The sequence below is a fragment of the Onthophagus taurus genome, chromosome 2 (genome assembly GCF_036711975.1).
Source record: "Onthophagus taurus isolate NC chromosome 2, IU_Otau_3.0, whole genome shotgun sequence".
Taxonomy (NCBI): Eukaryota; Metazoa; Arthropoda; class Insecta; order Coleoptera; family Scarabaeidae; genus Onthophagus; species Onthophagus taurus.
Genome location: NC_091967.1, coordinates 17627829 through 17641952, shown reverse-complemented (window position 1 = coordinate 17641952; position 14124 = coordinate 17627829). Strand labels below are relative to the sequence as shown.

Below are 14124 nucleotides of genomic sequence, written 5' to 3'. Positions count from 1 at the left end.
GAATGTGCTCAGATGGATAAGATCGATATTGGTGGGATCATGTTGAAAGGATGAGTGAGGAAAGATTGGCAAAGAAAATCCAAATGCAAAAACTCTACACCAGGCGACTCCCACAAACTCGTTTAATCTTTCCCATAAGTAAATGGGGAAAAGGGCGACAACAAGGCGATAACATTTCGTAACATAACATTGTCACATTTACGACAACTCCTAACCTTCCTAATGACGAACTAACATTCAGGCCAATATTTATCGGTTATTGAATGTTAATTATCTGTTCTCCTCGTCTTCAGATTACATATTTTAGTTTATCCTTCTTCTTATTACACTTATTATTAGTCAATTAATACCCAATTTCCGAAAAATATCACTACATTCTTAATATGGCTTACCGGCATGCTTTAAGCGTTGATTCTAACCATTATGAAATGCGGTATTATATAAGATGATAAAAATGGCACATTCTTTTTAAACCAAAAAAATATAGATAAAGATTTGGGTAGTTTATGATGGTGTGACTTGTAATAAGTAACTGGACACATTTAATAGAAGATATAAACGTTATTCATATGCAGTGATTGGTAAAGCCTCCACGTGCGATAATTACAGTCTGAACCCTGCTTGGCATATGTTTTCTATAAGTCGTTGTATAATGGCTGTTAGTATTTTATTCCACTCAGCTTGGAGAAACCATAAATGTACTTTCACCTCACTTGTCACTTTTGAACGGTTATTGCATCTCTTACCTTGGCGGCCCAACTCATTCTGAGCAGGCCAGTTCTATTGGACAGCTAGCGTTGTTGTTCTAAAAGTAGTATGGGTCCACTCGGTAACTTGTTGCCAACATGTACATTATTATCCATAATTGTGCAGTAGGCGATGATGTTTCCAATGGTCTCAAAAAGAAACATCCCCAGATAAAGGCATTATTATTATTATTATTATAATAATCCCAGCTCCGCCGACCTTTACTGTAGGCAAAATGTATTCTTCATGATGACGTCACCTCAGGAGAACCTAATTTACAGTCCATTAAAACTAAGGAGATATGCTTCCTGCATGTTGAAACTGCTGGCGTACGTGGTCCATCGGTTGGGTACGTTGCCTGGCGCAAAAAAAAAACGTTTTGTTGGGTTTGCCGACTCAGGAATCATTCCGATAATCGCTGCCCATTTTTCGCCTCTAAAAAATATATCCCACAGTCAGTTTTGGGTAATTCAACTCGTTATGACATGCTTCTTAAGGATCGGCCATTTCTATGATACCCGACGACTATTTTTTCGACATCAGATAACTATGCACTGTGACGGACATCTGGACTGCAGATTTATGGATGTCCATATACTTATCGATAGATAGTAATTGACCACATATATTGGGAAAAAACGGAATCAAGCACAGGGTGTTGTGTCTTGGATGTGACAAACAGGTTGGAAGAGTCAAAGAAAAATGTGTCAGCTGATAATTTTTTTACGAGCCTTGACGTAGTTACAAAATTGGAACAAATTGCTTGGTACAATTCGTTTTATCACGTATTTTAAATACTGTTTGAATACTTGTAATTCCCTCTCCCCAGCTCTTTTCTTTGCTGCGATATCCACTATATTATTTTTTTTTGTTTTGGTAATCTGTCCTCCGCCAGTCGTTGTAAATGGCCATACCATATAAGTTGCTTTCTCTCAATATCTTTCATTATTGTCAATTGTAACCCCATTTGTGCTAGTATCACTTCAATTCTTACTTTTTCTATATGCTATACTCTGGTAGATCTTCTCAGACCATCCATTTCAGTTGCATTTATGCTATTCTAATTTCAGGTTGTCAGTCTCCATGTAGTAAGTGACTCTTGATAAGTATATTCTATAGAATTCTGTTTAAGGATACGAACGATTCGAGATCTTATTCTAGACCTCAATCTTCACAAGTTTCTTTTAGTTTGCGCGCTATTTCTAGATCTTTTTTGTTATCAGCTAAAACAGCTTGAAAACAGCAGCCCTGGCACAATCCTTAAGTGCCCGGCAATGATTCTGATAATTTATCACCAATTTTCATTTTAGATGTTGATTGGAAATATAAGTTTTGTAAGGCCCTTATTAGAGTATGGCTTATAGTTAAGAAAGTAGTACTTCCCATAATTTCGTTGTTGGTATATTATCACACCAATAATATATTAATAATTTTTTTCTTATTTTAAATGAAGCATTTTCATTCTTTCTTCGTAGAATAGATTATGTCTTGGTACGTTCGTTAATCGCATAACTTCTTTAATGCTACAGGAACAAATATCTGGACTTTTTGTCCCTAGTTATTTTCTTTAAGACGAATATTAAACTAAATTCTATGTTAATTTGATCTTGTTACCTGGAAAAAGAATATATGGTGTTAATTACAAAACGAATATTATCACAGAACAATACCTTCCCAAAAAAGTCGAAAAGACATCCTTTTTTTCTTTCATTATCTAGATATTAGAAAATATACAAAAAAAAAAATGAAAAAGATTATGATTAAAAAAGAAACATTAATTATACTTTTAATTATATATTTCTCTCCCTCAGTTAGTCCTGGGCTAACAAATCGACCACGAGGACTCAGTATACCAAATATTTACATAAATATTACCCAGATAAAGTAATAAAACACTCTCAATTAAATAATCATATCATGTGAGCCATTAATAATATAGTTTACTCAGTCTGATTCGTAAACATTGTCATACGAACAACCAAAAAAAAATTATTTATAACCATACAGAAGGAAAAAAAATAATAATAAGGAAAAATATGAGATTGGGGTAAACATCCCACCACCAACTGAAAACGAAGCTAAAAAACGAATGCGTAAATTTCTTTTTAATGTAGTTTACACGTGTGGAGTGGTTGTGTCTAATTTATGTTTATATGTAAAATGTAAATGTTATGTCTTTTCTCACTGTGTGTGGCACTACAGTTTTATTTTTTTTTTTATATTTTGGAGTTTTCTTTCGGTACGGTCACATTATATAAAAAGAGGAAGGCACCTTTGCACCGCCTCAAAACGTATGGGGCAGAGAAGTTATGACACACAAGCATCTAAGAGACGATCTCAAAAATAATAAAAATTACAAGAATCACATAATTAACAAAAAAAAATATACAAATTAATTATATAGAACTATATGATATAATATGCAATGTTATTGAATTCATTTACATTTGTATTTTTAAAAGTTTCATTTCTTTTTTTGATGTCATTAATAAATTAATCGTTCCTGAGAAAAAAAAAGCATTTAAAATTTAATAGAAACCTGGTTTTAAAGTCCCCATATACAAATATTGCATGTTTCATTATCACAGATATAATTTTTCTTTCCTCTTTTTTTAAGTGTACAAATTAAAACATGTTATACTTGTAAAAAAGTAAGATGGCAAGATTTAACTTCTTTACTAAATCATTTTTGGAAAATGATTTTTGAATTTTCGTTTTCTCCTCCATTTTTGTTATTTCTTATTCGTAATGAAACTTTTAACAACACATATACAACGAATATATTAATAATATAAAATAAAATATTTAAAGAAAAAAACTTACAACATAATCTACAGGTGAGTCATAAAAATGTACAAAATTTAATTATCAAAATAAGTTGTAGCTCTGAATTGATTACTAAGATACAGGATATTTATTTTTGTGATTGTTTTTTATTCCTCTGAAATCAAAAAAATTAAATTAAACTACTTGAAGTAACATCAACATGACAGGTTCAAACATTGAAGCCCACTACATCCAACACCCAGTATACATTCTGAACATCAAAATTATTAATTTTATTACTCCACAATCTTTTAAATACCCCATATCTTCTAGAAGAATCATTTTAGAAACTAATTTTTTTGATTACATCAATATACATTATTTTTTTACAAATTATTTTGACTCATCCTGTATAGGACAGTTTTTTTAAACCATATTCTATGCTTATTTAAATAGACAAGAAAGGAAGATATATTTTTGGAAATCACACGCGTGTTTCTCAAGGAGTTTATATAACAACACAAAAGAAAAGAAGAAGATAAAATGTTTGGAAAATTATATTAAACAAACAAATTGCAGGAAACTATCACCATGATAAAGATAATATTCTAAAGGTATAAATCACTATAATATATATAAAGTATATTATGAATTCTTTTTTCTTTATATATACACCATCAGAAACAGCTTGTATGAGCAAAAAGGAAAAATTAAGAACAAGACTAAAAAAATGAAAATATAAAAAAAATGTTCAAAAATTATAAATCATAACATCTCTACTTGGTTAGAGCCGTATGTAGGCCTTTTTTTTTTAGTAGACTTTATATAGAAAGTTTTAGTCCGCCCCTCATTTTTGTATTCTGAGCGAACCACTTTTTTTTTAATTTTTTTTTTAGAATTAGTATCTTTTTTTTATAAATCGAATTGCGTCTGTGTTAAATTCAGTTCCATATCAGAGTCCGTTGTCGTAGCCAGGCCTATCATAATGCAGCAAGTGTGAGGAAGAGGATGCAGTTATATTACTTTTTTTTTGGTTCATTTTTTTTCTTTTCTTTTTTTTTTTAATTATTTTCGTACGTTTCTAAAGACTTAGCCCTAGTGTTAGTACATTACAGCTTCTCCTTTTTTTCTCTCTTTTTTTAATTATTATAACTTTTATTTTTTTGTAATCATAACTTTTTTAACAAGCACCAGTCCGCCCAAAATAACACAAAAAAAATCTTAGAAATCATATTTTGGCAGTGATGTTCGTTTTTTTAAACAAACCGGAACTTCAAAAAAAAATCCACCCAACCTAACTAAAAAACCCTTTTTTTTTTCGTCGTTTTTCAATACTTTTTTTTTGTAATCCCGCAAATACTCTATGTAAATCTAAAAAATCTAACTATAAAAATTGAAGACTCTCTTGTATAATATATGTTATGGGACTGAGCATGTAAAAAAACGGGGTAGTAGTAGTATTTTTTTGTAGTAGTAGTAAACGTATGTAGTAGTTTTTAGCTTATTTGTTTTACTTTTTAATCTTTTTCGATTTTTTTTAACGGCGTGAACCCCAAGCTCCGGCTACTGGAGTTATTTGAGGCTCTTCAATGGCATTACGGTTACCAAACGTCGGAAATTCGGTAACGCTCGCTGTATTCGGAGCTACAGCAGCCGCACGTTGTTGTTCCCAGGGACCACCCTGTACAACGAATCCATTGTTGTCGCGACCATTTGAACGACCGCCACCTACAAAACTATCGCCCAAAGTACTGAATGTAGGACGATAACTATCTCTGTGTTCTTGATCAGCAACATCTTGTAACTGGAAAACAAACAACAGAAAATTAAAGAAAACATGTTTTTCATTTGTTGATAAGATAAGATATGAGTTAATGATAGTTATTCATGTATCAAGTGTGTATCAAACATTTTTTTAACACGTTAAGCATGGGTGTAGAATAAATTTTTCTTTCACTAAGGATGGCAAACTATTTTGATAGTATTTCATTTGGAAAAAATGTATAATAAATATTTTACATAGTTTCAAACATTTAAATGCAGTTTTATTATTTTTTAGTTACTTAAATTATGAGGCCATCACGTTTATACCTCACTGTCTATAAACTAAATTTGTTTCAATAAAACGGCGTGGTACGTCGTGATGCCTCATAGTTTAAGTAACTAAAAAATAATAATAATTATATTTACGTTTTCTGTCAAAAATAAATAATTATTTTATAATATTTATTATAGTTTTGTCATAAATCCTCATAAAATACACTATAATTATGAAACATGTATAAATATTCGTGACCAATTCTATTTATTTAACATTGTAGTGAGGCAAATAGAAAAGTCATGCCGTCTTTTTGAATTTATGAGCTGAGGCACTCATTGATTGGCTGGTCAAAGTAGAGCAGCCAGTAAGGTCTCTAAAGATGGCTAAACCCGAACGATTCTAGTTCTAGGTATAGTGTTAGTTCTAGTTTTACTCTTGCACTGTCACTAGCGCTGCATAACAATTAAAACTAAAACTAACACTAGACCTAGAACTAGAAACGTTCGGGTTTAGCTGCACGTCTCTAAAGACGGCTAAACCCGAATGATTCTAGTTCTAGGTCTAGTGTTAGTTCCTGTTTTACACTAGCACTGTTACTATCTAGAACTAACACTATACCTAGAACTAGAATCATTCGAGTTTAGCCGTCTTTAGAGACGTGCGGCTAAACCCGAATGTTTCTAGTTCTAAGTATAGTGTTAGTGCTAGTTTTACACTTGCACTGTCCCTAGAACTAACATTAGACCTAGAACCAGAAACATTCGGGTTTAGCCACACGTCTCTAAAGACGGCTAAACACGAATGATTCTAGTTCTTGGTCTAGCGTTGCATAACAATTAAAACTAGAACTGACACTAGACCCAGAATGTTTCTAGTTCTAGGGTTAGTTCTAGTTTTAGTTCAATGAAAATATGCAACCTAGTGATATTTTATGCTGACTAGCGCTACTTACCACCTACCAGCCGTCTCAAGAGAGTTTTCTTTCTAGTTTTAGGTTTAGTGTTAGTTCTAGTGTTAGTCTAGTTTTATGTTATTCAGCGCTAGATTGTTCTATATTTTTATTGAGCTATAACGGACACTGCATTTCCCGTATTGATCCGTCATATTGAGGTTTTACTGTATTAAATAAATATAAATAATTTATTATAATAATAATACTTACATATTCCTCTTCCATATTGAGCAAATAATCTTTAGCTTCAAGTACATTATCTTCTTGCCCCATAATAACAACAAGATTTGGATCTGGATCATCACTTCTTGGAAATTTGATTTCCACCTTATAATCTTCCATAATTTTCCGGATATTTCTTCCGCGCGCGCCGATAAGTCGCGAATGAACGCGGGAATCGATCGTAATTTCCTCTTTAACCAAATCGTTCAACTCGTTAACGATTTTCATGATATCGTCTTTAGCGCGATGCGTGTTCTCTTCGTATCCAGTAATAGTAATAATATGTTCGTCTGGGTCGCCCTTTTTCGGGAAATTAATTTGTACATCATGATCAGATCTAATTTTAGTGATAACAGCACCTCGTTTTCCAATAATTTTGGGATGATATTCAGGGTTAACTTCAATTTTCAAGGCGAACGATTTTAATTCGCGATCGCGACGATCTGCTTCTAATTCACCAACTCTATCTAAAACTGCTAATTTCGCACGTTCAACATTTGCTGGTGTGCCAGTTATTTTTATTTTATCTTCACGTAAGTCGGCTGGAGATAAAACGATATGAACGTCATAAGTATCCATTAATTCTTTAACGTCGCGCCCTTTTTGACCAATTATCGAACGATGCAATTCAAAAGGAACGTCAACATCGATCGTTATCGGCATCAAATCCAAAAGTGCTTGTTTTGCTTTAAGACAATTCTCTTCTTTTCCCGTTATTCGAATAACATCGCATTGCCGAACCGGATCGCCGTTAGTTTCGCCGTTTATTTGACCTTCGTAATCGTCGATTTTATTTTTTTCAGGGAATTTTATCGAAACGTCGTAATCGATTGTTATACCTTGAACTTTGTGTCCTTTTGCGCCCATAACGGTACGATGTAAATGTTGCGGAATAACACACTCAATCATCACCATCGATTTCAAATCGGAAATTATTTCTTCAATGCGTTGTTTTGCTGCCTCAATACATTCTTTAGAACCTTTTAATGTAACTTTATCACTTGCGATTCCCGGACGAGGGAAAGAGATCATCACGCCGCCACATTCTTCAGTTATACGATGAAGTACTTCGCCGCGTTTTGCCACAAAATGTTTGTGGTAACAAGACTCAACAACCATTTCACTTTCAGTAATGTTATCCTAAAAAAAATGTGATTAAATATTTAAAATGATATTTTTCTTATTTAGAATTCATAAATGAAATTATACTGTTAAAACATATTAATTATACTTACAATGTCTTTTATACTTGCTTCTAATTGTAATTTAGCAGCATCAACAGCCTCTTTTTTACCAATAATAGTAATTAATTCATGATCATCATCTGCACTTGTTGGAAATACAACTCTAGCTCCGGTTGATTCACGAATTTTTTTGATGTTAGCCCCATTTTTACCAATGAGAAATTTGTGATGTTGAGCTTTAGCGCGAACTTCGGCCGAGTAACTAGATAATTGTCTTTCATTAGCATGATCGAGTAATTGTTGTTTAGCACGATCAACATCGTCTTTAGGTCCGCGAATGGTAACTCTATCGCTTTTGCTTTCAGCCGTGGGGAATTTAATAGTAACACCGCCGCAATCTTCCATAATTGAATGGATTAGTTTTCCTCTAGTACCAATTAATGAATTATAAAATTTCGGATCAATTGTGACTTCTTCGCTAACGATATTTTCCAATTCGTCTTGAATTCTACGAATTTTTTCTCTAGCTTCTTCGACGTTTTCTTTTTTTCCGGTTATCGTAATAACGTCGTTTTTATCACCTTCGGCTGGTAAATCAATTTTTGTGTGAGTTTCTTCGCGGATTTTTCTAATATTACCGCCTCCTTTGCCGATAATGAATTTATGGAATTGTTTAAAGATTGGCACCTCTATTTGATAGGAAGCCTCATTTAGTTCCTTGACTAATTTTTGGAGGAATTTCGTGCATTTGTCAACATCTTCTTTGGGACCTCTTATTTTAACTACGTCGCGTTTATCACTCGGTCCCGGAAAATTAATTTGTACTTGATTAAATTTATCGCGAATTTCCCTGATTTTCTCACCTTTCGAACCAATAATGTTTTTATAATGACGTTGTTCGATGATAACATCTTTTTCTTTCTCATTTTCTAACTTTTTAACCATCTCTTCCAGTTCTAATTTAGTCTTCTGTACTCCCAATTTCGTTCCTTCAATACGAATCAAACCAGTTTCATCAATGTTTATTAAAACATTAGTTTCTTCTTTCAATCGGTTCACATTAGCACCGTTTTTACCAATAATATGTTTATAAAATCTTTGATCAACTTTCATTTCTATAAAAATCAATTTGGCAACATAATCTTTTACGATATTCTCAATTGTTTCTTTAGTTTTTTTAACATCTTCTGGTGGTCCTTCAATTTTAATCTTATTGTCTTTATCAGTAAATTCAACATGAACTTTTGGATAATTTTGGGTAATTTCTTTAATATTGGAACCTTTCTTTCCAATTATGTATTTATGAATCCATGCTGGTGCATCAATATCAGTTGTACAACTTGAATTGGCTTTTTCATAAACGAAATTTAAAGCTAATCCAAGTTTGTCATGAGGTCCGCGTAAAGTAATCGTCCCTGTTGAAGAATCCGTCGGTGGCATTTCAACACTAACCCCGGTTTTTTGTAAAATTTCCGCAATTGTAGACCCTCTTGGTCCAATAATATACTTGTGTTGAGGTTTAGCAACTTCAACAGAAACGATATGACATTTTTCCTCCATTTCTTTATAAATCGCCTCGACTTTGGCTTTAGCAGCCAAAACACCATCTTTTTCACCAGCGATAACAATCTCGTCTTTATTCACTGATGGTGGAGGTACATTAATTCTTGCACCGGTATCAGCAATCATTTGATTTAAATTTTCATTGTATGCCCCAACAATAAAAGGATGATAAATTTTTGGAACAGTAACTCTTTCAAACGCTTTTTTCGATTGTTCATCAGATGTGACTCTTATCTCATGTTCGGCTTTTTCAATTCCATCTTTTGTACCAGTTATTGTAATTTTATCAGAGGAATCGTTCATTAATGGCACTGATATTTTTGTGGCTGTAACCTTTTCAAGTTCTTTTAAACGTTCACCTTTTTTACCAAGAATCCAACGATGGTGTTCTTTTGGGATTGATATTTGTTTACTTGCCTATACAAAAAAATTATTTTATATTATTATATATTATTATTTAATTATAATTAGTGAAAGTCAACCTAATTGGGAGTATTTCGTATTTGTTCTAATATAAATTTTATTTGAAGGAAAATAGGAAAATAGAGCGTGTTTAACTAATATTATCATGGTTGTAAAAAGGCTTTAAAATAATATTAAAACCTCTCACATTGGCAATTAAAAGAACCAAAAAAATCTGCAAATCATAATTAGGTTAATAATAATTTCCTCTGTGTATAATAATCTCCAATATTTCACCGCGATATTGTAACATATCACAATCTTCTAATACAAGTTAGATTCAAGGATTCTTTTTAATTCAAGGTGTACATTTTGTTTCTGGGCATATTCTATACTGCAAGCAGTAATATCAGCTATTAAAGTTAAATCAGACTTTATTCTACTCCAACAATGACATATATCTTCAGCATGAACAACATTATAATCAGATTTCGACAAACTGTAACCAAACCCAAGCGGATCATAAATTTTAGCGTTTTCTAAACGATTGTTTGAGTAGGTAGCGGAGTTCTAACTCAAGTCAACAGTTTTTGTGAAATTAGGTTCTCCATCAACATTGAAGGCCACAACAATGAACAGCTGCTAAAATTTTTAACGATGGCTTTTTCTGTATGGCTAAATGATCTGCGGAAAACAAAATCCGCGGTAGCAAACAAATCAATGAACTTGGACTGTGGTCCATAACTTCAGCAATAGAGTCAGAAGCAGTTCCCACATATCATTATAAGAGTTCGTCAAATGACGTCCTTTTATGAATATAACAAGCTAAAAAGTGAAACGAATTAGAACGTTATAAGAATCAAATGTTTATCATAAGAACTCTGTAGATAGGATTTAAGGCGTGCAAACAACGAGTAAACTTATCTTTAAATTAATCCTGCTGTGGTTCTGCTTCATGCACAACCACAAGAAGACAAAGCCAATTTCTAAAATATTTCCAAGTATACCACAAAGTTTAGGTTTTAAAATTAATAAACCATATTAAACTTTAGTGCAACCCTATTGTTATAGGTTTATTGAGGTTCAACAACATTTTGCAGTTAAGACAAATTTTTAAAATTTAATTTGTCTTCAATAATCATGGAAATATTGGCAGTCTATCTACGCCATATAAAAATGCAACAAGTTGAATGTAGGCCATACCAGATATTTAATAAAAAAACCTATGTCTAAACAAAGTTTTCATCTCTACTCAATTCTTAGAAATGTTATACTTAAGAGCAATAAACAATAATATTATGAACACTTATTTGGTTATTAAAATTATAATATCTCTACAAAGAAGGCGATTTCTTGTACAAGACTAGATTGTGGTAGACACAGAATTAGAGACATCTTATAAGAGAAATTATGAGGAGATTTGTGACCTGGCAGCATTTAACGATTTAAGATTTTGATTTAAAATATATCCATTATTATAGAACATCGCTGGAGTGGAGTAGGCTTTCCATAGAAAGAATCAAACATGTTCACAAAACATGCTGAAAACGCGACTCTCAAATATATAGATAATTCTGATTCAGTAGTAAAAAAAAAGTAAAGCGGTTCAGCAATTTAAACAACACCTACAAGAGTGTTCCCAATAAAACTTCTTTAACTTGATGATTTCCATAAAATTTGCTTAGGTACTAAAAAGAACTGATAACTTTTACTGCATATAACATCAAGGCAACTGACGCCCCATTCTAAAATAACATTCTCTCCATATAGCATAGTTGGAATAATCAGGAAAAAATACTGCAACAGCAGATAATGAAGGAGGGTTAATGTTAAAATCGAAAGATTAAACAGATATTGAAGACAATAGATTCCCAACAAAAAAAGACATCATAACATAATCTACCTTTAACATAAAATTGATAAAATTTCCTTTCTAGTACAAAATTTAAAAAAACATTTAATAATGGGCAATTAAACAAATACAAAAAACTTCCAATTGGATTTTTCTTATTTCTAATTTATGATGAACATTTCTAACTTACTTGAGTTTGAAAATGTATTAAAATTTTACGACGTGCCTCTAACACTTCATTTTGTTTACCAGTAACCAAAAATGAAAGAGACATATCTTTGCTGGAAGATATTTCAATGCGAGCACCGGTTTCTTTCATTATTGAAGCGCATGTTGTAAAGGATTCACCTTCTCCAAATTTATCGCTATGATCTAATTTACGTTCTTCATATGGTACTCTAATTAAAAAAAAATAAAAACAAGATCAAAACTTATGTAAAATATTGCAACCGACATTATCAAAAAGGTCAACGTGATAAATTTATTTTTCAAGTTCATTTTGTACATTTAAATGATAACAATGACAAAAATAATTTAGAAAGTCTGCAAACAAATTATAAAACAAAAATTCGATGTTTTGATAATAAGTATGGAAAAATGTATATGAAGTTATTTAATTACCTGAAAACTTGAGTGATGACTGATGTACCAACTCGCATCTTGTTGTTCCACTGTCCCATGGTGTTATTGGTGTGCTGAGCTGTGGACGTGGACTCTGGTAGAGCGGGAAACAAGTCATTGTAACTGCGTGTGGCTGGCTCATACGCCGCACCCTCTTCATTCACTACTTGCTGCATTTTGGGATGTCCTGTGTCGCGCCAAGTCGTTACAGTAACACTAAAGTAATTGAAAAGAAGAAAAAAATAATTATTGTATCTGAACAGTCATGAAATATGCATAGAAAGGTTCAGAACTGTTTGGAACTACAGAACTCTTGAACCAAAACACGCAATAACTACTGATATAAGCTATTTTATGAAATACAATGTAATATATGAGTTATTATCAAAAAAAAAGAAAATTTTGAACTTCTGGGAAAGTTTTGAAGTATGCATAGAAAGGCTTAGAACTGTTTGGAACTACAGAACACTTCAACCAAAACAGTTAATAACTACTGATATAAGATGTTTTATTAAATACAATGTAAGGTATGAGTTATTACCAAAAAAAAGAAAATTTAGAATTTCTGGGAAGTTTTGAAGTATGCATAGAAAGGTTTAGAACTGTTAGGAACTACAGAACACTTGAACCAAAACAGGTAATAACTACTGATATAAGCAATTTTATTAAATACAATGTAATGCATGAGTTATTATCAAAAAAAGAAAATTTAGACTTTCTGGGAAGTTTTGAAGTATGCATAGAAAGGTATAGAACTGTTTGGAACTACAGAACACTTGATCCAAAACAGGCAATACCTACTGATATAAGCTATTTTATGAAATACAATGTGATGTATGAGTTATTATCAAAAAAGCAAAATTTAGAATTTCTTCTTAGATGTGACAAAAGTTAAATACCACTTAATTAAAGTACATTTTAATGATATTCTTTAAATAAATATTATAGATAATCATATAAATGAGTTAATACGGTATTTAAATGGGCATAATTTACATATAATTATAAAAAAATTTTTGAGGTTAATTTAAAAAAAATTTTTGAAAGAAAAGCTACACATATTTTTTTAAATTTCTTTAAACATGTTCCAACAGTGCATATTATACCGATAAGAATGATAAGAAGTCCATAGATACAGTACAAATTCTGAGTTAACATATGGATCAGTGACATGTTGGAAAATATAAAATTTCAACCTGTCACTATTGAGATAAGGGGTACCTTCCGTTTTAAAGTAAAATGTGATGTTAGAATTGAAAATAATTAACTATAAAAGTGATGTTTTCGTTTTAAATGAATCGTTGTATTTGTATATTGGCACATTTTGGTAAAAAAACGTGTATACTCAGTACACGGAGTCGACGTGTCAACTCCCCTTTTGCCATCTGACCTAACTCTAAACGCGAACGACGACTACGAAACGGCACACGTTCACTTACTTTACTGTAAAAACAGAGAAGCCGTCCTAGAATAAGGTGGATATCCTGAATTGCTCCAGTTTTACTTGGGATGGTCTGCCTAAAAACACACAGAAACAGAGATACAGAGAGATGATTTCGCGTGATCACTTCGAAAATAAAAATTAAAAAAACACACGTCTCCACTTACCGACTGCCCAGTAGAAAATGTGGAATTACTGCCTGCGTGTTGAATCTAAAAATAGTTACTACTCGATTTTTAGGTTACTATTGTTTCAACTATCACTCAACAGAGTACTCTGGCTTTTGATTAATTAATTACAAAAGTAACATTGACAATTACAAATTAAATCTAT

At 32.0% G+C, this 14124-nt stretch overlaps 1 protein-coding gene across 1 annotated transcript; it reads right to left on the bottom strand.

Annotated features, from left to right (window-relative positions):
- Positions 1-2525: 2525 nt before the first annotated feature.
- LOC111414320 (satellite-binding protein 1 Dp1) lies at positions 2526-13987 on the bottom strand. Its single transcript, XM_023045634.2, has 7 exons — positions 13959-13987; positions 13790-13868; positions 12351-12566; positions 11920-12127; positions 7964-9892; positions 6717-7868; positions 2526-5317 (listed from the first exon to the last, which is right to left on the bottom strand). Exons 3-7 carry the CDS (start codon positions 12524-12526, stop codon positions 5051-5053), a joined length of 3732 nt encoding a protein of 1243 aa, XP_022901402.2. The 5' UTR covers positions 12527-12566; positions 13790-13868; positions 13959-13987; the 3' UTR covers positions 2526-5050.
- Between the last annotated feature and the right edge of the window lie 137 nt (positions 13988-14124).

Bases quoted from the DNA above. Each gene is read 5' to 3' on its own strand.
- LOC111414320 (XM_023045634.2), bottom strand. From the start codon at position 12,526: ATGCAGCAAGTAGTGAATGAAGAGGGTGCGGCGTATGAGCCAGCCACA. The intron at 12,128-12,350 runs GTAATTAAATAA...TTTTTTAATTAG, and splicing joins GTCATCACTCAAGTTTTCAG to AGTACCATATGAAGAACGTA. The intron at 7,869-7,963 runs GTAAGTATAATT...CATTTTTTTTAG, and splicing joins AAGCAAGTATAAAAGACATT to GATAACATTACTGAAAGTGA.